This window comes from Sinohyriopsis cumingii, chromosome 11 (genome assembly GCF_028554795.1).
Source record: "Sinohyriopsis cumingii isolate HCF-2022 chromosome 11, ASM2855479v2, whole genome shotgun sequence".
NCBI lineage: Eukaryota > Metazoa > Mollusca > Bivalvia > Unionida > Unionidae > Sinohyriopsis > Sinohyriopsis cumingii.
The window spans coordinates 31,284,023-31,310,914 of record NC_142971.1 but is presented as its reverse complement, the minus strand read 5'-3'; the positions used below and the strand labels follow the sequence as shown (position 1 = coordinate 31,310,914).

The following is a 26,892-nucleotide window of genomic DNA, read 5'->3' as shown; positions in this document are numbered from 1 at the left end:
TAACATTCTGACAAATGGAAATGTTACTTTCCTGTATCAGCTACTGCCATTGCAATTATGTAAAACTGGTATGTTATCCATTACAGTTTCTCTCTGTTAGATGATTTTTATAAAGGGTACCAACCAATCATGTGACAAGCTCATTTCCTTTATAAACACTGAGCATACTGTGCATTAGCTAGGTAGAAATGAGAGTTTATCATTACAGTAATAGCTTAGTTTTAGAGTGGCATGTTTGCCAATCAAGGAATAAGATGTTGCAAAAAGTGCAAAATATTGACACAGATTCTGAAAATAACTGGACTATTTAAAAAGTTCCATGATCATTGCTGAGCAATCTGATATAAGAAAGATTCAAATCTATCATCAATACGCATTCTGTAGCTGAAAAATAGAATGAATTGAAACGGTTACAATATCATAACTTCGACTAGGATGGAAAATGAAAGTTTAAATGATGTTTTGTACCCAATCATACTAATAAGATTCTTAAATGATTTTGCACTGCAAATGATGATTTAAAAGATAATTATTTTAAATAACATTAATATAATTCCATAACATTAATGTGACTTTTAAATGAAAGTATAAAACATTTAGTAGTTAGTTGCACTTGTCAAACGTTAGTGAAATTATTCCTGTGTGTCTGTGTAATTATTCCTCAGATCTGTGTGATGCCACTCTTGAAAGGCCACACATCGTATAAGGCTACGTTCCTGATATAGAAGTGATGACTTTGTAAAAGGGGGACCACTGCACATCAAATAATATAAAACAGAATGATTGACTCAAATATAATAGGATTATAACATAGTCAATATTTGTCTCTGTGACAGGAATTTGGATGCAACAAAATTCAGAAATTGCTTGTTAGCAAATAAAAATAATGTATATCTACTATTCCTATGCAAATTAAACTCTGCAATGATAGTTATCTTCAATCTTCTATTTTAATGTATCTGATTCCACATACTCACCCACCCACCCAATTCACCTACCCTGATGGCTCCTACAGTATGATGAACTTTTATTGTGGACAGTGTCTGTTTGACTTTTTCCAATCCTTCTATAAACCGCCAATTACACTTCACCAGCTGAAAGAAACAAGATCATTTAATAAAAGGGATAATGCAATACTTAGACATTGCTAAAGCAAATTTTTAAAGTAAATCACGTTTCTCCAAGAATACCTACATATATTACGTTAGGAATATTAGCCTGCTACCTACAGAAACTAAAAGATGAAAAGCGTCTTATTGTCTATTTTTAGATAGACAAAGGGTGGTAAATCTTGCCCATTACCTGCCCTTGATACCACCAGGTGTCACCAGTCATTAGCTGAGCAAGACATTAATGTGGATGTTCACATGGTGGGGTGGCTGAGAGGGTTTTTAAGTAAAATGATTGGGTATGTATTCTTGGAGAAACATAATTTACTTTAAAACTTTGTGCTTTCTCCTTTGAATACGTTCCCCAATCATATTATGTTAGGAGAATATGTAATAAGAGGAGGGGATGATGAGCATCCGGCCTCTACCTCAGGTAGCCTTCTGGAGATGAGTGGCTGGATTCCCCATTTGAAAGATAATCCGTTCTCCTAATGACCAAAGCAACACAGCTCGAGATCCCTTATATATATATATATATATATATATATATATATATATATATATACATGGCTGAGAAGATGAAGTTGAGATCTTCTCACCAACCAAAAGTTTTCACATGTGAATTCAGCAAAGCTAATGGGCTGTGTTGATTGGTCCAGTTGGGTTTGGTGGCCATCTGTGCTGCTGCCACCAGCCCAACCAGATATAACGTTTATCTCTGCGAAACTAAATCTCTGAGGTAAAAACTCAAGAAGGTTGACTCTGCATGTCAGACATCTTCCATAATGTCTCAGATCAAAATATTGTATTCGAAAGCGAGGCTCTAATCTCATGAGCCATCATCCTCATGAGGTGACTCTGATCTTGAGATATTTCAGAGTATAGCGAGCATATAACCCACTTCAACACAAAGCACAGGCTTGATGGGTGATGCCTTGTTTTCCAACCTTGACCAGGTGGAGGTGATATTTGTGCATGTCACAACTTGTTTCTGTGTATTGAGAGTGCAGACATGAGGCTACTCTGATCTGGTGGGATGTCAGAGTACATCAAGCATTATGATCACCTTTAGCCAGAAATAAAGGTCGTGAAGCATGATATCCTGTGTTCTGTCCAACCAAGATTGCTCAAAACTTTGGAGAAGTAAGAAACCCAAGAAGAGACATTGATCATGCCACGACTTGTCTCTGTGCGTCTCAAGTAGTACTTGAGGGTGCAGACAGGATCTTGCATGGCTGCCTCTCAAGATTTGTCTATGGAAACAAGAGGACAAATGACGACTCGTCAGTTACCTATGGATAGCAACTGATTCTTGGCAAGGGGGACTACTGAACGATCTGAAATGAACAGATGATAGTTCAGGTCAAATGAAAGGACATGTAGTTGCTCACTGATCCTGCATGTGAAAGCTATCAGGAAGCATGTCTTGTATGATAGGAACTTTAGCGAAGCATGAAAGAGAGGTTCAAACTTGCTCGAGTTGAGACAAGTTAGAACCCATGACAAATTCCGTTTTAGAAATAATGTTATGGATTTTAGTTGCTGGAGATCAAAATTGTCTGACAGATCTTTATCATGAGTTTTTATGAGTATTCTTCAGCCATGAGAGACGGCCATGTACTGGTCAACAGATGCCCTATTTGGAAACCTAAGTATGAGAATCATGAGAGATAGGTTTGATAAAATACCCCCATATTTTCATATGATAGTCGTCGTAATCCACCCAGACTTCAACCAGGTCATGACAAGATGCATCATGTGAGGCCAGTGTATGACACCATTCAAAACAGCTGCTTAGAAAACTACAATCCTCATCAAAATGTAGGTGTAAATGAAGCCATGATAAAATTTCAAGTCATGTTAGCTTTTCGCCAGTATCTACCAGCCAAGTCGACAAAGTATGGAATCAAGGTCTGGATGAGGGCTGACCCAATGAATGGCTATACTAATGAATTTCAGGTGTATACAGGTAAGGACACAAGGTACCAGAGAATTGGGATTATCAACACGTGTTGCTATGGACCTAACAAAAGATTTGGGAATGACACCCGATAATAAATGTAGACAATTATTTCACCTGTCCAGATTTATTTGAGAGGCTTCAACAGAAAGGTATGTATGCGCTCGAAACCGTAAGATCCAACAGAAGAGGATATCCTAAACAGCATTTTAATAAGAGACGATAAGGTTCAAGGGGAATTCAAAACAGTACAGCGAGGGGAAATAACAGCCTGTGTTTGGATGGACAAGAAGCAAATCTACATAAAGACTGTACAGCGCAAATCCAGAAATGGAAAAGTCAGGGACATCAGAGCACTATCTATCATGCCAAAGTACAACAATAACATGAAGGGAGTGGACATATCAGACCAGATGAAAACACAGTACAGTACATACAAAGCAGCCCAAAAATGGTGGTTGTACCTTTTTTATTTGACATCGCAGTCACATCGCGGTCACCAATAGATTCATACTAAAGAGAATCAGAACAATGCGTGAGGCAGAGCAAGAACAGACGGATAAAAGCATGTAGAATAGTTGATTTTAAGATTAATCTGGCAAAATTGCTTATTGGAGACAACCAGGAAAAGATTTAGCAGTGCTAGCTACAAACAGAGGAATCCACTATCCTAAGAATGGCGAAAAGAGGGGAAGATGTCGACAATTCAGTAAACAGAAGTGATGGCGGGAAGTTATGAATATGTGTATTCATTGTAATATTCATTTGTGTGTAGATTGTTTTAAGCCATATCATGTAGCTCTCTTGAAGAATTGTTAAAAAATGTTTGGGAAATAAATTATGTTAGCACGAGTGTTCATAATTCAAAGTTTGTTAACTGTTTTATTATTTTTAAAATTTTTCAGTGCGAATTCTAAAAAAAAAAATTAAGGACAAGGAAAATATGCCCATACAGTATTGATTACAGTATTCACATGATGTTAAGTTTACAAGAGAGATGACAAGTTGAATTTCTGTGTACATAAATTAGAATTATTTGATGTGTTGATAGTATATTATTATGTGTGACTTCATAATGGATTCTATGGATTATTCATGTCACAAGAAGAAAACTGGTAAGTACATCATTTATTTTCAACTTTATGCAGGAGTTTCATTTCTGCATGTAGCATGAAATTTATATCCATAATTTTACTGAGAACTACTGTGCCAAATTTCTGCTTAATTAAATGAATGTATATAAAATAATAACAAATTTATTGCAAGTAGCCCCCCTCTGTAAAAATCCAAGTGCTGTCAGCAAGTCTCAGGGATACAGGCACTGGTATGGCTGGCACTGCTTTATGCTCTAGATGATCTCTGCATGTGTGCTGTAGATGAATGCCTAGCTTTTTGGTGACCCCTGAGTTAAAAAACAAACATTGGTTTCCTTTTGGAGACAAATAAGGGATACTGGTCAAAGAGACCAACACTGTAGAAAAAATCCCACACAAATATGTTGCCATGATGTCGGAATTTGTCCAATGTCATAGGGTGGTAGCCTTTGGTAACGAGCTGGGGTCCAGCGTTTCTCTTCTAGGAACAGAGCCAGAGAAGGTCAGCCAGATGAGGGATAGAGGCACACAGATGGGCGATACAGATGGTTACTATAGAGATTCTCTGACTCAAAAGGCAGGCCTGGCAAAGGCCGAGCATGTAGCAAAGAAGGATGGTCAATTCAAGTTGACTGGAATCTTTCTGTGTGTATTAACATTGGGAAAATTGTATCACTGACACAGGGCTTGCACCGTCAAAGAGGGGTTATCAGAGTCATCCTGCCATTCTGACCCTGTAATTTTAGCACCATAGGAGAGGTGGCACAGGCCCACAAGCCCTCCCAGATGGCTGACAGTGCATCCCACGGCTCAAGCTGCTGTGTCTTGAACTGGGGGGACGAAGGTGGGTAGCTGTTGATTCCACCTTGTCACCAAATGGTCTATCATTGGATGCCCTTGAAGTGTGTGAATCCGAGTGACGATCAGCTGATGGAGGGGACATTCCTGTGAAGGAACTGACCCATTCTGGATCGATATTTGGTGAAGCAGATTTCTCATTGAAATCGCTGGTAAAATAATGATATGTTACCAAATGCCCAGCTAGACGGACGGATCTATTACTAAGATCCCCGTAAACATTGTGTAGTTGGCCCATTCTGGCCAAGAGGTCTCCATGCTAGGATGGCTGGACTGCTGGTAATGTCGGGACGACTGCTGGTTTCTGCTGGACCGCTGGTGTTGGTGTGGCAGTATTGTTATTAATTGGGTCCAGCTGATCAATCATAAATCCCATGCACTCCGAGTTACCGGCCCGAAGCCAAGCTGACATCATTCCCCTAATGTTTTGTTCAGATTGAAAAGAGTGCAGCTTCAACTGCTGTACCATAAGACACATCTTATCCAGTGACAGATGGTCCCATGCTTTATTCTCTTCGTCCCCTGATGAAACAGTATGTGTTAGTTCCATGCGACGAACTTTGGCGGGGGAGTCCAGTGACCCCCCACAAGGCTTGCCTTTGAGGCTGATTTGGAGTGGAGACTAAGGATGTCAGATGTATCTTGCTGTGACCTCAACCCTCTCTCTTTCCCCCTTGCTGCTTCTGAAGTACAGCAGAACATGTGTCTTCCGACCAAACGCTGCACATTTAGCTCCTTCCCTTCATTGCTGAACAGGGCGATCTTTGTGCATGTGCAATGTCATGTGTGTAGTAAACATTCCTCCTGAAACGACACCAGATGAGAAAAAACAAACCATAGATTAGCAAGTTAGTATGTGACTGACTAGCTAATAGGATAAATCATCTATATTGGCAGCCCATACTACATAATACAGACGCTGTATATCAGAAACAATGTATATATAACATAATAAAGTAGCAGTCATGGCAGACTTCCATGCTTTGAAATTGCAATATAGATTGAGTATATAAATGTTCTGCAGAAATGACAAAAAAGACCCAAACTAAAGCAGAATCTAGTAAAGGGTTGAAATTACTAGGTTGTTAAAAAAATGCCATGATGAACAGATCCATAAACATGTTGTATCATAAACGTATGTCCTCTATTAGGCTTAAGCACAATGCATAGTTAACAGAGAAGGGACAATGTGTACATACTATAAACCAAACCAGATTCATGGTAGGCTACCATTCTCTGATACAAGATACTCACCTAAGTAGAAACTGGTAATATGTTGAAATTACTAGGTCACTGAAACAAAACACTGTCATAACCACATGTTATAGAAATCATAACAGAAACAAACAGGTAAACTCCATGCTCTGAAGTGGCCTGTAGAACATTTAATTGATATATGCTAAAACGACACAATACTGATAAACTAATGCAGAATCTAGTAATATGTACAATTGATAGGTCACTAAGAAAAAGTATTAAGCATACAACCTGCAGCAGATCGATAAATCTGCATAATAAATGCGAAATGAACATTGGATGGGTCCTGAGGAACACAAAAATGGGCAGGATTGTCAGAGGCTATTGCATTGCGTGTTTCTCAGAACACAGTGACACCAAAAACGGGCAACACCTGGTGGTATCAAGGGGTGGTAATGGGCAAGAGTTTGTCTATCTATAAATACTGAAAGAAAATAAGTAAAAGCACAGTACTAGTTCAATGGACTTTAATATTTAAAATCTTTTAATAGATGTCAATTGAGATCAGTAAATTAATGGAAATTTTTAACACAAATCAAAATATGCAGAACACACATAGATTCATAATACAATTACACATAAATTTCCTCGTTCAATAACACAGCATGCATATTCATTGTAAACAAACATGAACTAAAGCTTCACAACCTTAACTGCACTCATAAATCAACTGAAGTTGAAGCCATCTATACAATGGCACTGGATCAATCATTAAGACAGCGATTTTAAATGTCACAATTAATTACACAGCAAATATGGGAGGACTAATTTTAATGATGTAATACTTATGTGTTGCTGTTGTGTTGCTTATCTTTCTATGATGAAAATTACCCTCCTCCACATTAACGAATTCCAAGTAAGTGAAGGTGCACCTTGGGGAACCATGTCTGCCATGCACTTCAAGGTCTCCAGAAGCCAACAATGAAATCTTGGCTTGCACAGCCTCCAAAAGTGTCAGGATTCCATCTAGAGGAAACATAAGATTCCGTCTATTCTGTCTAGAGGAAACATAAACTACTCCCTTCATAAGGAAATTCATCCCGATACAAAATCCTGAGGAACTAGCTCAGATTTCTCTAGGATTCAAATAAGTCACATATTGGTCCTGATGGACTCTAAGAGGCCATTGTGGATCAACCAGTTGTCAAAATTTGGAGGATTTGATCCCCAGTGACATAAGGTGGGCAACCACTACCCTCAACACATGAATTCAGAAAAGCCCCCAGTCCATTCAAAACAAGATATACTTCCTGTAAGAAGGAAAAACAGGAATGTTATAGCATGCGTCCTGAAGATAGATGGAGACTGCCCAGTCACTGGGACTTATATTTCTTAATGAAGCTGATGTCTTCATCTTGAATGGTCCATCTTAAAGAAACTTGTTTGAGGCAGACATCAGCCAAAGCTTTGACCTTTCTGGATACTAGGAAAATCTTTTGTTGCACCTCTTCCATTAACTGCACCAGATTTGACTAGTGGAAATGAATGAGTGTCGTTGCCAGAAGAGGATTTGCATGGAAATGAAGCCAGTATCCATCCATACAGATTGGCATGAGGAAGGCTTAAATTAGGACTGCTTCCTGGACTGAGGATGCATCCCTTTCAAGAAATGTGCTTAAGTCAGACTGGAGACACTTCTTGGCCAGTTTTGGAGAGACAATCATTGTTAGTTCTTCAGGTCTCCATAGCTGTCAACCCTCCAGGCTCGCAATTAGTGAAAATAGGGGTAAAAATAGGTGAATTTTGACATGAATTCGTGAAGCGATCTTAAAAGGTAGACTGTGTTAAAAAAGAAAATTCACAAACAATGCTTCAACGTTGGTAGCTTACAGGTCTTCTGTCGATGGCTTAGAAAATTCCGGTTAGGCCCCAGATTTTCTCAAAAGCATCTGTAAAACTAGTCTTATACATATAGATTATAAAATGATAAAATGCTTGCTACCAGGCCAACTGTATCAATCAGCTATTGTTCCACTAATATTGCCACCAGCAGTACCGGACCCTTTCGGCAACTACTGATATCATGACTAGCGCTTAACGGGAAATCGGTTAATTTATTAAAGATTTAAAATATTGAGAATTGGAAAATTGATGTTTTTTTTGCATGTGGCATGAATCTGTGAATCGCTGAAAAAGTCATGAAATTCACACCAAAATTGTGAGGGTTGGCAGCTATGGATCTCTGCCTCCATCAAAACAGCACTGAGAAGCTTCTTACTGTGATCTAGTAAGATGTTTTAAGTGTCCAGAGAAATGTCCCTGTGAAGATGTAGCAGCTCCATTGATACAACTTGGACACTGACAAGGCATGTAGTGAGGTTCTGTAGTATGGCTAGCAAAAGATTCTTCCTTTTTAAGCTGAAGGAGGTTGCCAAAAGACAATTGGCATGAATCAGTATGGTGATGAGCAGCTTAGCCTTAAGTTCCATTGCTTACAGCATCTTAACTGGAAGGTGAGCCCAGGTTCCCAAGAAAATTCCCACTTGCAATGAGCCAGAGAGACACAAGATCTCAGCATAGATGGGGGAAACAGCATTTGTTATGCTACCTAGCAAACTCCTGCCCCTTACAAACATTTTGCAAGAGGACACGACCTGGCAACCTCAAGTCTCACTATTTAGGGAGAGTCCTGGGTACAGGGATATCAATATCATGCAACTCCTCACACGGAACAAAGAGACTACCATGATTAGTAGCCAACTTGGTCATCTCTGGGAAGACTGGCCTGTCTCCTTCCTCTTTGTCCTAGAAAAGCAGGTGATGTTGATCCACAACCCACAACATCATTGATATAAGACCAAAGACCAGGTGTCTATTGCAGCATAAATGTGGACAGATTATTTCTCTAAAACTGATGCCCACCCACATTCCATTGGGATTAAAAGAGAAGATAGTGAAGATGTGATACTAATCTAATCCCCTTCTGGTACATGTATGCTGATTCACTGTCTACAGTGCAGTTCACCTGTAGCCTGGCAAGATGATGGGTCTTGATCCAATCACTGTTACTGTACTGAAGGGGCTCAAATGACCAGTGACTAATACTCGATGACAATTGCCTGGCATACTGTAAATGGTGACCCAAACTCACTGACCAGTAAATGACTGGTCAGGTTACTCTGACCAGAAGGAAGAGCCCTCCTCTAACTTATACAGTGAGATTGTTACTCTCCCCTTAAAGGGAAACACATTCTACCTGTCACCATCACCAGACTATCGGCTGGGAGAGGGTGCTGCTTCTCCCTCACAAGGTGGCATGACTCTCTCTCCTATCTATTCTGCAAGGTCCCATACCTAATCTAATCTAACCAAAAACAACATGAGACACCCATCTGTATGTTGGTTACTAAATACAAGCATGACAGGTTGGTTGTGTATCCCATGTGGCTTTCTTATGACCATGTTTGGTATAACATATTGCTTCCAAAAAATTCTGAAAATAAAACATAATAATCAAAGGTGTTGATTATAGTACATAAATGGTGCCAGTGAAACACATCCTAAAGCCAGCAATACTTTACTTGTCCATAAGGTACTGATGACAATATTATGATTAATGGCATGTGACAACCAAAACTTACCAAAGATGATTAATGTTGTTACAAGATCCCATACAATAGTCTAACTTTCACCATGAAATATCAGCAAAAATGTCAGTCTGCAAAAATTTCTGGACCTTAACGGAGCAACTATTATCTACCTAAGAATTCAAGAAACAAACAAAAATGTTTGAATTATCATAAATTTATGAATAATTATGGTTTATCCTATTGCTGAGAGAAAGGTCACATCAATGACACTGCTGACAAATGGAACAATACCTATAAACTCACAAGACAGCTTCAGCAACAAATAAAGATACAATGGCCTGAGAGCGTACACACTCTATATGGAAACCCAGATATACAAAATGCCAGAATGCATCTCAACATGAAAAGACAATATTTTATATAACATGACTGAATTTAACTGAACAAAGATACCGTCCAATGAAAGACAACATCTACTACACAAGGGCCTAATGATGTGGAGGGACATATTGAATCCATCTTCTTTCTAGTTCTGGATTCTAGAACTTTCCATTTAATAGGAGGATGGAATTTTCTTAATTGGATGAAGGTAATTTCTATACCAGAAAGATAAGCAATCCAAAAGCAACAGGTATTGAATTACTGATAGTAAAACAACAGCATGTTGTTTGTAAAAAAAAAGCACAGATGGCATACAATGAATGTATATAACACTGCATTAAGACAACATGGAAAACAAAATAATAAAAAAAGCACAAAGAGAAAAGACAAAAAGGGGAGCATTTTGTTGGAACTTGCGTTTTGTTAAAAATATATCACAACTTTAAAAAAAAGAAGCCACTAGATTAGCTAAAGGTAAAACTTATGTTCATTATGCTCTTTACAGTATTTTTTAAAAAAGCACTTTTGCTGAACCTCCACATACATGTAACTGTGATGTTAGCATCCTGCATTGCAAATGGATAGAGATGATGAATCGCTAATTAGTTTGTGTCAAGTGTAAAACAAGCATAAAGTTCTCAAAAGTATCAATAAAACCAGCATAGCCACTAAGAAAGTAGAATTAATCATAAGAATTTGTATTTTTATCTTTTTTATTAATAACATTCTAACAAGAAACCTGCCCATCACGTGTTAGAAACATAAATCTTCATATGCTGGTCTTTTCATATTTTCTTTTATATCCCTTTAATATCAAAAGATAATCAGGAAAGTGTAAAAATTAAAAATGTGTATAAAATTTTTTGACTTTAACAAGGACTAGAATTTTTGTAATAACAAAGTTTAACTTTGGCATCATTCATAGTTTAAAGAAAAGATTGAATTTATAAAGCTTATCATGCTAAATGCTTATTCTCAACTCATCTGGGCATATGTTAATAAGTAATGTACAGGAATCAGTCCTGCTCAATGCAATACAACAAACATACTATTTACCATTAGTGACTGTAATGATTTAAAAAGTGTCAGGTCAAACTTGAGCTTGTTCATGTCAATATCACTGGTACCAACTTGCTCTCCACTGCATACCTGTAAAATCAACAGAGCTTTTATGGTTACTATGTGGAATGGGAATCTCCTCAAAAATACCACATATGCTCACATACAAGTTGAATCTGACAGAAAAGAGCATATACCCAGATCTGCCACTGCATAATGTATCAATAAATCTGGGTCTATGCAGCTTGTCTGGAGTAATCAGATGAACAAACAACACAGACCGTGATCAGCATCAAGAAATGTCAGCTAAAGGTCTATCTTCATTGGATCCAAGTAAGTATATACAGTAAGTATATACAGTAAGTATATACAGTATCTAATGACATCAGAACAAATAGTAAACATGTGTACCATGATTAAAAATGGTTTTAAAAGTTCTGACAGGCATAATATATATATTACTATTCTCAGGACAATTGTGTGCTTTTTTCTAAGCTAAACATTAATTAAAAATAAAAACTAAACAACAACAAAGATGAACCCTAGTGAGTACCTGCACCATTTTTTCACTGTTGACAATCTACAATTCTATACTTAATATGCTCAAAAGTCTGTTAAAAGGTTTGTCAGGACCTAAAATAACTTGTATGATACATTATATTCCTGTATGATACATTATATTCCTGTATGATACATTATATTCTTGTGTGATACATTACATTCTTAAACTGTTATTCACTTAGGATAATTCCTATATACATGTATTTCCTAGCATGTATAAGATGGTCAGTTAATTAAAACTATCAATTCTCTCACTAATTTGATCAATATGCTGTTAATTTGTTAGTATACAAAGTCCAAGTAATATGACTGTATGTATGGATAAATGTATGTATATGCATGTGTGTGTGTGTGTGTCACTGTGTGTGGATGGATACATGCATGCATGTTTTTATGTACATACATATGTAGGACAGTTTGTATGTATGTAGAACAAAGATCCTAATCTGCGATAGTATAATGCGCCTGCATATCAGGGCCTATGTTGTTTGTCAGTATATATGGTATACATGACCATCCATTCTGAAGGAGTAGTGACAACAAGAGTCTGTGCTGGCCATACTGGATGTCACATTTGGACCATTTTCATTTACGACCAAAAAGATATCAAAAAAGTCCTTTGGTGAAAATCCCATGTCATTATGACTTTCTGTTTGGGAGAAGTTGCCATAAAAAGATTTTCAAAATGGCATTTGGGACCAACTATTCATCATAAGTCTTGTGGCCTGAACCCCATGGTAATATGGCCATTGAATGAGGAGTAGTGATAACAAGATTTTCATGCCAAATTAGACATTTTGATTTAGGACTACATCATAATTAGTCTTTGAGTAAAAAAGAACCATGCAGACATGACCATCTATTCAGACATACCTAGATTTTCATGATGGCTGCCATGGTGGCCATATTTGACATTAGGTCTTCACGATTTTCATTTAGAACAAAGTAGACATCATAAGTCTTTTAGTAAAAATCCAATGCTGATATCATCATCCATTTGGGAGTACTAGTGATAACAAGATTTTCAATATGGCTGCTATGGTGACTGTATTGGACATCAAATTGGCACCATTTTTATTTATGACCATGCCGGTAGCTTCTCGTGGGTCGGTGGTTCTTTCCGGGGTTTTCCCGGTTCTTCCTCCACCATTAATACTGGCCGCCATGCATAGCCTATCTTGTGCTGAAAAATGGCGTTAAACTCTATAACAACAACAACAACAATTTATGAGCAACCAGACATCATAAGAAGTCTTTCAGCAATATTCCCAAGCTGATACACCAATCCATTCATGACCATGATGAGTAGCCATGCCAAGATTATCAAGATAATCTGCCATGGTGGCCATACTGGATATAAGATTAGCACCATTTTCATTTAGAACCAAACCCAATCTTCATATGACAATCCATTCAGGAAAAGTAGTGATAACAAGATTTCCAATACGGCTGCATTGGGGTGGCCATATTGGATTCATATGAAGTCTTTTGGTGAAAGCACAATGTCAGTACAACCAATCATCTAGGTGATGTAGTAATAACAGGATTTTCAATAGAACCATTGTGGCAGACATACTGGAGGTTAGATCTACATCATTTTCATTTATAACCAACTGGACATCACAAGAATTCTTTCATGAAAATTCCTTGATCATCCATTCAAGATGAATACTGTGGCAGCCGTGTTTGATGTCTGAATGGCAGCAATTTCATTTACGACCAAACAGAGACCATAAGAAGTCTTTTATTAAAAACCCCATCTTGGTATGAGCAATCATTCAGGAGGAGTGACAACAATAACTTTAAGATGACCACTGTGGCACCCATAGTGGATGTCCAGGTATTTAAGCCCAACTAGACCATGGGATGAATGAAAGTGAAAAATTTCATGGCAATATGCAAGATGGGTGCTGCGTCAAGGTTAAGAGTAAAATGTGATTTTTGAATCTGCATATAACAGAACAGACAAAGTTAGTCAAGCATTATAGGAAAAGAACACTTGTCTAAATACTCAGCGCAAAAAGGTATTATCTCACCTTTAGATTCTTCAAGCGAGTAATGAAGTCTAATATATGCCCAATATCCTTTTTTACATCTCCACTCTCTGCAATTAAAGAAAATATTTCTTGTGTGCAAGTCTGCATATATATATATATATATATATAAATGACATTTATGTATGACCAGTACGCTACTAATGACCTTCACTTCTGAGCTTGGGACTTGATTATTATATGAGGTGAGGACCTGGGTAAAACCATCAAAATATCTGTAGGATTTAAACAATGACAGCCTGAAGAAGAAAAGAAGCTGACATGAACCCTTGCTGTAACTATGACACTGAGGCAGGGACTTTTACTGAAAATGCAAGACACTGTCTAGGGTCTCAAGAGAGGGACTAAGGTATATGAATTCTCTGGCTTAGGCATGTATGAAGTGTTGAAGTACTAAAAACTTATATTTGTACATAGCTAAGTGTCCAAGCAATCCAAAACCACTTTAAACATATATATGTGTTGTTGTGCATTTTCTTGCAATAATCTCAGCTGAATATCTATACCCACATAAGAGTCATTACATAGAAAGTTAAGGAAAATACTTTGTCGCTAATCATCAAAAAATAATAGCTGGAAGTGTAGTAAATAATATATTCACAGGGTTGAAAATCATAATGTTTGCACATCAGATTCATGGCAGATTGTAACATATCATTTCTCAAGGTCTTATATATTTTTCATGGATTCGTGATTTTTTTTGTTCACAAGATTCTTATTCCATTTAAAATTGTATAATCATTTTTCTTTTCACTTTAAATAAGAGACTTAAGTGCCACGCCTATGGACACACTATGGCAGCTGACCTAGGGTGATCCAAAGGTAGGATTCCATCCTGCACCCTAATGATAGCAAGTCCAGCATACTTACCACTGGGTCACTGCAGCTTCTAACATACCTGTCAACTTGTAAGGGTTACCCGTAATTTTAAGTTTTTTTCTTCTTAATTTTTGTCAGTGTACAGTTATACAACCATTTTGTATGTTTTTTCTGTTAAAAATGTGGTTTTTTAAAAAAATTCTTACATATTATTTTTTATAAATCCTGTGTATGGATGTAATGTTTTTATAAAAATTGAGCATGATCCAGAATATTTTTGAGCTATGCAAAAGCAAGGTGGGGATAACTCTAATATGCTTTGGAAAATTAACATTAGGCCCAGAGATCAAAACAGGCAATTTTTTTGTACCAAACACTGTGTTAAAGGGATAATGTCTTGCATAGAATTATTGGTTTATATGTCAAGTAAAACTCCAGATCTTGCATATCTGGGATTATTTTTAATTTTAGCATGCTTTTTAAGGTTAGTGAAGGCACAACAAAATATTTAAATTGTATTGTATCCTTTAATTCTGCCAAATATGCACTCCACACATACATTTTTAGAAAGAGCAATGAGTTAACCATTTTTTAAGATATTTTGTTAAATTTTAGCTGATGCGCATTGCCTGAAATGAAGTTTTGAATTAAGTGGTTCAGATATATAATGCAAACAGCAAGATGCATTGCCAGCACAATGGAAGTAGTGCAAATACTTAGTGATGTCATTCTCATGGCTTGAAAATATGTTACACTGCATATTTATATCAACTTTTTGACCAAAATTGGCACACAATATAGAAAAATTCATAATTTTTCAAACACAAAATATGCAATTTTAACAGAACTGATCACCAGCTTATGAGGTATAAACTTCTGGACTGCTACTTTGATTATTTCTTTTATTGTTTTTATTTCAATTTTTGGACAGCTTTAGATGTAATATCTTAGGGAAAAAATATAAATATGTAATAATGAGACAATGATACATACAAACAAGTTAATACTACACCCTGAAAATGCGTTTTTCAAAATATCTTGCACATAGCTATTTATTTTTACAAGTAGCAACACTTTCGTTCTTGAGCTGCTCCACACCTGGATCATGAAGCGCTTAAAGATGAGTTTGAGGATTATTGCATGCTGCCTGCTGAGTGTGTGCCTGTATTAACGGACGATGGCAAGAAAAGGAGCTTTTGTAGCTACTGGCTGGATATTATCAGCAAGAGAATCAGTACGGGTGGCATCCACTTCCCAAATCTCAAATTAGTTATTCAGCGACTACTTACCTTGCCTCAGAGCAATGCAGACTGTGAGAGATCTTTTTCTACGATGACAAAAATACATCTGAATGCAGACACACTAACATCATTTTTTACAGTATAAAATAAACACTGACACCTGCTGCACAGACTGTAAAACCCGATTACATTTTGAAAAGTCAAAAGGGTGCATGTGTTGCATATAATAACGTGTGTGTGTGTTAGAACACACTCAAAATCAAAAGAAGAAAATAAAAGTTTCAGAGATGTAAATAATTATACAAATGTGTGTAAAATTAGTTTGTGTATAGCATTTGTTGTTTAAAAACTGTCAATCTTATATACATTTTTTCATGAAAGGTTTTCTGGTCTTTGTAATGTTTTAATTGGTCTGGCATACAGGTTTTCATTTCAAGGGGCTGACAGGTATATTCTAATAATAGAAGTTGCAGACATGTCATATACACCAAAACGAGTTAAAACATTTTGTTTTTGGTACCACAGGATGAAATATCATCAATATTAATGTAGGAAAAGAACATTTTCTTTTTATTATATACCAAACTTGCTCCAGAATAAAAAATTACAACTTTATTCTCCCTCTTTAGCATAACATGCTTACACCCCCCACACCCTTTTTATAAATCTGCCTCACTTTCATAGACTGACCATATAAATATATGTGACTTAAGAAAGTGGCACAATTGGGTTGACCTGATCTGCCACAGGGAACTACATTTTTGTCACTTTAAAAACTATCTGACCTTCTCTGAAAACAATGCAAGTTCAATTCAGCAATGAGGGGGCCCTGAGTGGCTGAGTGGTCTAACACGCTCTCCGTTACGGATCACTGCCATCTCACCTCTGTCTGCGTGGGTTCGAGTCTCGGATTTCGGTCAATGTGGGTATGTGAGAAAGCTTGCTAGTAGCTTCTCTAGGGTCGGTGGTTCTTTCCGGGTTCTTCATCCACCATTAATACTGGCCACCATGTATAGCCTATCATGTGCTGAAAAATGGCGTTAAACCCTACAACAATAAATCAATTCAGCAATGCATCATAACAGGTTTATCACTGTTAAGGACATAAGGGGAAATAATTTCAGAAAAATGCAAATAGCATCTAGTCAAATTTCTTTATCAATGATTAATTTCCATATTTGTAATATAAGGCAGTTTATATTTATGTGTTCTAGCTCACAAAGTACCATTGTTGTTGCAGGTACAAATTTTGTAGGCACACACAAACATTGCATGGCATGATGGGAAATATAAGGAGATATTATTTACATGTGAAAATATAGGAATGGGGAAAACTTACATTTTTTCACCAATAAGTCTCTATATTTGACACTTAAATATATAACAAATAAAGAATATTTTTATCCTGTGCAAATACTCAATATATTTTATTGTGACAAAAAAAACATGTTTTAACAAGTGGCAAAACCATGAGTTAAATTATACCATTTTTTTTATACCTTGAGATAAAATATATCTGGTTTTTATGCTTTTTATTATGTAACAAACTTACCCCTGAATGGAAGCTAAGAAGATAATAATAATAATAATAATAATAATAATAATAATAATAATAAATAATAAAGACTTTATTTAGAGAAGGTAACTTAATTAGTTACAAAACTAATCTACCTTGAGGCCTTCTATCTGTTATGTACAATATATACAGTATATAAAACATGATGTGAAGAGTCTGGCTTGATACTCAATAATTCAATAATTTAAAAATTAAAAGTATCAAGCCTGGAACACATGCACAGGCATCAGTGAAAACATAAACATATATAAAACATAAAATATCATCCTACATTGAAACATTCAGCTATGAAAATGATGCAAAATTACAGAAAAGTTACAGAAAAGCAGGCAGTATTTTTTGTACTAGAACTGTTCAATTTTCTAAAGATTTCATCCATTTAAGACACTGATTATGAAAAGATGAAATGCTAGGAGCCTGTCTTATGTCATTGGGAATGTTGTTCCATACCAGTGGATCGGTATATTGAAAACTTTTTTTTAAACAATTCTTTCTTTGGCCTTGGTATAATGCAATTTTTTCTTCATATGGACCTTAAATTTGGAGTACCATCAACATCTCTTTGGTGAAAGATATGAAGATTATACTAACTTTTCATAAATTCACCTCACTTTCAACCAAAATCACATGCTGATAATAAAACTGTGTGCAGTTTAAGAAAGCAATCGGATTAGGATGACTGAATCTGTAGCAATACATTTGACATACTATAAAGTATTTGACCCAATCTAACCACCAATTACGTCCCACTGAGCAAATGCATCACAACAGACTTTTTTAACACTAATCTCAAGGTAGATTTGTCCCCAAATGCAGGGCCTCCACAAAGTTTGATCTGAGTTTGTGATGTAGAATTAATGTTTCAATACAGAAACAATATTCCTTCTTTCTCACAAAGACTATGACCTTTGATCTTTTAACCCCAAAATCACAAGCTTTTATCCTTAACCAAGTGGAAACCATCATCAAGTTTAATTCAGGTATGTGATGTTAAACTAATGGCATATTGTGGAAACAATTTTTGTTCTTTCAGATAGTGACCATGACATTTAACCGCTTAACCTTGAAATACACAGGTTTCTTCCTTACCTGATGTGCAAGCAGTCACAAAGTTTGGTAAGTGTATTTAAAGGATAAACCAAGACATTGTGCCAAAAAATATTTATTCTTCCAGCACAGTGACCTTGACCACTGACCTTCAACTATGAAATCAACAAGGTTCTTCCTTAGCCTAAGTGCAAGGCATCCAAAAAGTCTGATATATGTAGATAGTGGACAACTTGATTTATTGTATAGAAACAAAACTGGTAACAGATGGATGGGTGGATGGACATCATATCATTAGCTCCCCCATTGTGGTTACTGTTTGTATGTGTGTGTGTCTGATTAGGATTTTTAACGTAACTTCAAAAAAAATTCAGTCATATTGCTATAATGTCTGCAGTGTGGCAGTTTATAGAGATGTCTAGCACTGGGACATCATGCCGCAGACACATAGCATGATGTCCCTCCCAGTCACATTATCCTGACACCAGGCCAACCAGTCCTAACACTAACCTCTTAACGCTGAGCGCTAAGTGAGGTAGCTGTTAGTACCATTTTTGTAAGTCTTTGGTATGACTTGGCCAGGGTTCGAACCCACGACCTCCCGATTCCGAGGCCACCGGAGCAGTCAGTTACTGTTTGAAGCATGCCTAGCAATCCTGTCAATGACAAAGGTTCCTGTTTGTGACTGGTTGTACCAAACTCCCCCATGTAGTTTCTATATCCACATAGAAAACACTATAGACCCAGACCTACCAGCACATTTGGTAAAGTCAGATATGGGTTTAAACTGTTTACTAGAAACCATGTGGCACACCATAGACCCTTTTTCATCTTTACATTATATAATCATAGATCTTAATCTATACCATCTGCCATAAGCCATAAGAAGAACAAACAGCACAGACCTTGATTTACTAGTCCATTACACAACGACCGATATAGGTCTGTCCTGATCCATCAAAGGACACAGATCTATACTGTTTGCAGTTGGGTAGACATTGACATCAGTAAATTAAGCCAATAAAAAATAACAAATTCATATGAATTCAATATCTGCAAATCAAAGTGGGTTTTTTTCCTACAAATTATGAGAAAACATTAAATGTGTCCCAGTGAAATGGACATCCTCGTCAATATGGTATATTGCAATTTAAAACGAGTACATAATTCAATAAAACATTTACAGAAACAGGTGAAAATTGAACTGACCCAGGTCTTGTTATTATGGTCGGTACAAAATCCGATTTTAATCCATCAAGTCCTTGAAAATTTTTACACTGGGACAGATGAACAGATGCAAACATGTGAAGACAGATTTTGGTACAACTATATGCACTCTCCAAATAATGTGGCAGGGACACAAACATCTTGAGAAAAGTAATGCCTAAGTATGGGTGTGTAGGCTCAGAATCACAAAGATATACATTTTTTAAATATCTGATATATTTACAGTTTTGTATACATTTTTCATGCACACTTGAGCTAGAGAAATTACTAAAATCAAAATGTGACCCAGTTAATGGCTTGGTCAACTGCAAAATGTAATGCACAGGCAGCAACTCAAAACTACCATATAAATATTGCATAGTTCATATGCAACTAACTGCATGTACCCCGACCTGCCTTTGCTTCATATCCTCGTGTACCTCCTGATCTGCCAGTACATTATGCAATGGGAGATCAGGTTCTATGCTGTTTACAAATGACTGAATCTACCAGAGATTTAGGCAAGATGATTAAAGAGTGAAGTGACTGTTTTCACTGTAAATTGCCACAACAAATGTTGTCACTTTTAATTTAAAATGGAAGAAGAATCCTTCAAAGGGACAAAAATTTCAAGGAATTCAAGATAAGACCATTTCTCTTGTTTAACTGCTGAGTGTTGAAACTATCTCTGATGCTTATGTAACAACAAGATTTTGGCAGCCATGTTAGATGCTACATGCAAGATTGGTCCCATATTCATTACCTAGATATCATTTTAAATCTATTTGTGAAAACACCATGTGAATACGACCATACATTCACAATGAGCAGCAAAGATTTTCAAGATGGCTATGATGGTGGCCATACTAAGTGTCAGATCATCACCATTTTCATCAAGAACCAACAAACAAAATGTCTTTTGGTGAAAAGCCATGTCAATATGACTTTCCACTTCAAAGAACCAGCAATAACAAGATTTTCAAGATAGCATCAAATGCAACCATACTGGATGTTAGATTGGAAGCATTATCATTCACATAGGTTTTTAAGACGGCCAAACTGGCAGCCATATTGGAGGTCAGCACAATTTTCATTTCAGACCAGCTAAACATCGTAAAAGGTCTTTCAATGAAAAAATCATCTCATTGTGACTTTCTCATCAAGGTGAGTAGCAATAACAAAATTTTCAAGATGGTTGCTGTGGTGGTCATAACTTATATCAGATCAGCACCATTTTATTTAGGGCCAACTAAATATCATGAGTGATGTGACTTTCATTCAAGAGGAATAACTGTAAGAAAATGTTCAAGTTTTATGGCCATAATGGATGTCCAAGTAAAACTATTTTCATTTAAGAGCAACCAAATTTGGGATATATATGTGCACAAAGTTTAATAGCAATCATCCAAATAGTTTCAAAGAAGTGATAACAAACTTGTGCCGATGGAATGACGGATGATGACAGGACATCCCATAAACATTTCGGGTGTGCTGATGGAATGATGGATGATGACAGGACATCCCATAAACATTTCAGGTGTGCTGATGGAATGATGGATGATGACAGGACATCCCATAAACATTTCAGGTGTGCTGATGGAATGATGGATGATGACAGGCCATCCCATAAACATTTCAGGTGTGCTGATGGAATGATGGATGATGACAGGACATCCCATAAACATTTCAGGTGTGCTGATGGAATGATGGATGATGACAGGACATCCCATAAACATTTCAAGTGTGTAACCAGCAGAGCTAATAAACAATATATGCTCTGCTATAATCCAAATCACAACTTAAATGAATTCACTTTGATTTTTTTTCATACTGATCCTCCTGAGCCAATATTTAACTCTACTGGTCCAAGACAAAAGCAGCTTATAACTAGAAAATGGAGAAGAACCCTGTCTAACATTAAAGTAAACAGGGTAAACAGAACAAAAATATTATGATAGCTTAATGAAATTATCAGCACATATTCAGTAAAAAAATGTTCTTTAGTGAGTTCATGTTTAAAAAGAGAAACAAAAATATTAAGACAGCTTAATGAAATTATCAACACATATTCAGTAAAAGAATGTTCTTTAATGGGTTCATGTTTAAAAAGAGAAACAAACAAAAATAGTATGACAACTTAATGAAATTATCAGCACATATTCAGTAAAAGAATGTTCTTTAATGGGTTCGTGTTTAAAAAGAGAAACAAAAATAGTATGACAACTTAATGAAATTATCAGCACATATTCAGTAAAAGAATGTTCTTTAATGGGTTCATGTTTAAAAAGAGAAACAAAAATAGTATGACAACTTAATGAAATTATCAGCATATATTCAGTAAAAGAATGTTCTTTAATGGGTTCATGTTTAAAAAGAGAAACAAAAATAGTATGACAACTTAATGAAATTATCAGCACATATTCAGTAAAAGAATGGGTTCATGTTTAAAAAGAGAAACAAAAATAGTATGACAGCTTAATGAAATTATCAGCACATATTCAATAAAAGAATGGGTTCACGTTTAAAAAGAGAAACAAAAATAGTATGACAACTTAATGAAATTATCAGCACATATTCAGTAAAAGAATGTTCTTTAATGGGTTCATGTTTAAAAAGAGAAACAAAAATAGTATGACAACTTAATGAAATTATCAGCACATATTCAGTAAAAGAATGTTCTTTAATGGGTTCATGTTTAAAAAGAGAAACAAAAATAGTATGACAACTTAATGAAATTATCAGCACATATTCAGTAAAAGAATGTTCTTTAATGGGTTCATGTTTAAAAAGGGAAACTGAAAAATGTTTCAAGCTTGAATAAGTCATCTCAAGTGAGTTGCCATAATGAACATTATAATGGTGTGTGATGTGCACATGATGTCATTTGGTAAGTAAAGTATGTGTATATACAATGGTGGATACTGAATATTTCCAAGGTTCTTTTTCACTGAAAGGCTCAAAAATGTTACGAATGACTGATCCCAAGATCTAGTTGGTACAAATGAAACTTGTCTCTCTTGGACAGAATATACATCATCTTTAATTTTTTTTGCTCCTCCATCCTAGACAAGTCATCATTACAACATGGGGTTGTCACTAAAACAGTTTATTATGATTCTAAATGAAAATGGTACCAATATGACACTGAACATGGCCACCATGATGGCCTTCTTGAGAAACTTGTTACTGCTACTGCTCCTGAACAAATGGCTTAATTGAAATAGCTTTCCACTAAAAGAATGTAGTTGGTGCTACAAGAAAATGGTCTTGATAAGACCACCAACATGACCACCTCACTAGCCATCTGAAAAATTGTTTTTGCAACTTCCCCTACATAAATGCTTGCCATCAACATCGGTTTTCATCATAAGACTTCTATGTATTTGGTCATAAATGAAAATGTTACCAATCAGACTTCCAATATGATCATTATAGTGGCCATCTTGTAAACCTTTGTTGCTACTATTCCTCCTAAACATATTTTCATTAAGGCTTTTTGCAATAAATAATTAGTTCTCAATTAAAATGGTAGATATGACCACTAACAATCTACAATTTGGTTGGGAACATGAAAACCTAACCTAACTGACATTTAGGGTCAAGTCAAAGGTCACTGCTTACAATTTTGTACTTTACCGAGCTCATAAACAGAGTGACATGTATATATACAAAGTAATTGATGGTTTCAATATGCTGCTGTTAAAATAAATACAAGGAGAGAAGAAATTTACTTATCTGAGATTCCTTGTAATTATTTATAATAAAAAGAGCATTAGTCCCTTGAAGGGACTTTTGTTTTGTATTAAGTACCATCCATTATTTTTAATCAACTTTTGGAAACATATAATGAAGCAGTATGAGGCATAACTAGGTATCTTTTCTAAACAAGAGTTTCAATCCACTTTGTTCATGTGAATGCAGAACAAAATGAATCAATGACCCTTGGCTGGTGCCACTTAAATGATGGCTACTGCATCTAATGTTAAGAAGAAGTATATGAGAAAAAGTAAAGATCAAATCAAGATTTCATGTATGAAATATGTCTAACATTTTCAGGGGTAGTTATACAGCTGTGAGATGAATTTGTGCAATACCCATTAAGACTGAGCAAAGCAAACGTACCTGGATCACACTTAAAGAGGATGCAAGTCTAAAACAACTGCACTCAGATCACACTTAAAGCAGCATGCAAGTCTAAAGAAAATGCACTCGGATTACACTCAATGTGCCCTGCAAGTCTAAAGAAAATGCACCCAGATTACACTCAATGTGGCATGCAACTATAAAGCAACTGCACTCAGATCATACTCAAAGCAGCAAGCAAGTCCACTGTCAACTAAACCACCCTATCAATACCCTGTAAATGAGGTAAATTTTTCTAACTCTAGAAAAACACATCTCTACTTGGATATGATATTTATCATGGATTCAATTCCTGAATTAGCTGAAACTGCTTGAGTCTGTCAATCACGATTGTTTTCACTCGGATTCAAGATGCCAAAAATATATGCATAACCTACTTCTTGCACTACAAAATTCGGCTATATTCAACTAAATATAAAAGTCTTTAGCCTGTGGAATAGGGAAATTTAGATGACATTAATCTTCATAAAAGAAAAATTTCTTTTATATCATAAAAATGATATTCTGATAGACTACATTATCCTTTATGTTTGTTTTTCCAAAAAGCTTAAGAAAGATAAATAATAATTTGTAGATTTATATTTACTCTGCTTGTCTCTTCTGGCATATCCAAATTTACTTGGCACTATACTGCCAGGACTGCTCATGTGCACTAATCTCACATCTCATATAAACATATATACAATCAGACACTAAGCCCTACATGGTAAGGTCTACGGTTACAATTAATGTCTATCAGACACTAAGCCCTATATGGTAAGGTCTACGGTTACAATTAATGTCTATCAGACACTAAGCCCTACATGATAAGGTCTACGGTTACAATTAATGTCTATCAGACACTAAGCCCTATATGGTAAGGTCTATGATTACAATTAATGTCAATCAGACACTAAGCCCTACATGGTAAGGTCTATGATTACAATTAATGTCTATCAGACACTAAGCCCTACACAGTAAGGTTTATGATTACAATTAATATCAATCAGACACAAAGCCCTACATGGTAAGGTCTATGGTTATAATTAATGATTAATGTCAATCAGACACTAAGCCCTACATGGTAAGGTCTATGGTTATAATTAATGATTAATGTCAATCAGACACTAAGCCCTACATGGTAAGGTCTATGATTACAATTAATATCAATCAGACACAAAGCCCTATATGATAAGGTCTGTGGTTACAATTAATATCAATCAGACACTAAGCCCTACATGATAAGGTCTACGGTTACAATTAATGTCTATCAGACACTAAGCCCTATATGGTAAGGTCTACGGTTACAATTAATGTCTATCAGACACTAAGCCCTACATGATAAGGTCTACGGTTACAATTAATGTCTATCAGACACTAAGCCCTACATGGTAAGGTCTATGATTACAATTAATGTCTATCAGACACTAAGCCCTACACAGTAAGGTTTATGATTACAATTAATATCAATCAGACACAAAGCCCTACATGGTAAGGTCTATGGTTATAATTAATGATTAATGTCAATCAGACACTAAGCCCTACATGGTAAGGTCTATGGTTATAATTAATGATTAATGTCAATCAGACACTAAGCCCTACATGGTAAGGTCTATGATTACAATTAATATCAATCAGACACAAAGCCCTATATGATAAGGTCTGTGGTTACAATTAATATCAATCAGACACTAAGCCCTACATGATAAGGTCTATGGTTACATTTAATGTCAATCAGACACTAAGCCCTACATGGTAAGGTCTATGATTACAATTAATGTCAATCAGACACTAAGCCCTACATGGTAAGGTCTATGATTACAATTAATGTTTATCAGACACTAAGCCCTACATGGTAAGGTCTATGATTACAATTAATGTCAATCAGACACTAAACCCTACATGGTAAGGTCTATGATTACAATTAATATCAATCAGACACAAAGCCCTACATGGTAAGGTCTATGGTTATAATTAATGATTAATGTCAATCAGACACTAAGCCCTACATGGTAAGGTCTATGGTTATAATTAATGATTAATGTCAATCAGACACTAAGCCCTACATGGTAAGGTCTATGATTACAATTAATGTCTATCAGACACTAAGCCCTACATGGTAAGGTCTATGATTACAATTAATGTCTATCAGACACTAAGCTCTACATGGTAAGGTCTATGGTTACAATTAATGTCAATCAGACACTAAGCCCTACATGGTAAGGTCTATGGTTACAGTTAATGTCTATCAGACACTAAGCCCTATATGGTAAGGTCTATGGTTATAATTAATGTCAATCAGACACTAAGCCCTACATGGTAAGGTCTATGGTTACAATTAATGTCAATCAGACACTATGCCCTATATGGTAAGGTCTATGGTTACAATTAATGTCAATCAGACACTAAGCCCTACATGGTAAGGTCTATGGTTACAATTAATGTCTATCAGACACTAAGCCCTATATGGTAAGGTCTATGGTTACAATTAATGTCAATCAGACACTAAGCCCTACATGGTAAGGTCTATGGTTACAATTAATGTCAATCAGACACTAAGCCCTACATGGTAAGGTCTATGATTACAATTAATGTCTATCAGACACTAAGCCCTACCCCTACATGGTAAGGTTTATGATTACAATTAATGTCTATCAGACACAAAGCCCTACATGGTAAGGTCTATGATTACAATTAATGTCTATCAGACACTAAGCCCTACCCCTACATGGTAAGGTTTATGATTACAATTAACGTCTATCAGACACTAAGCCCTACCCCTACATGGTAAGGTTTATGATTAGAATTAATGTCAATCAGACACTAAGCCCTATATGGTAAGGTCTATGACTACAATTCATGTCTATCAGACACTAAGCCCTACATGGCAAGGTCTATGGTTACAATTAATGTCAATCAGACACTAAGCCCTACATGGTAAGGTCTATGGTTACAATTAATGTCAATCAGACATTAAGCCCTATATGGTAAGGTCTATGGTTATCATTAATGTCAATC

At 36.0% G+C, this 26,892-nt stretch overlaps 1 protein-coding gene across 2 annotated transcripts in view; it reads right to left on the bottom strand.

Annotated features, from left to right (window-relative positions):
• Positions 1-26,892, bottom strand: part of LOC149787853 (nischarin-like) — a 121,896-nt gene that overhangs the window by 62,664 nt on the left and 32,340 nt on the right. The window contains exons 6-8 of one of the 2 annotated variants that reach the window (XM_089974076.1): positions 13,846-13,915; positions 11,246-11,338; positions 999-1,094 (exon numbers count right to left, since the gene is read on the bottom strand). In XM_089974076.1, the coding sequence (XP_089830202.1) occupies positions 999-1,094; positions 11,246-11,338; positions 13,846-13,915 (259 nt within the window). The remainder of the gene's footprint in view (positions 1-998; positions 1,095-11,245; positions 11,339-13,845; positions 13,916-26,892) is intronic. The other variant, XM_089974075.1, reaches the window with a different exon arrangement.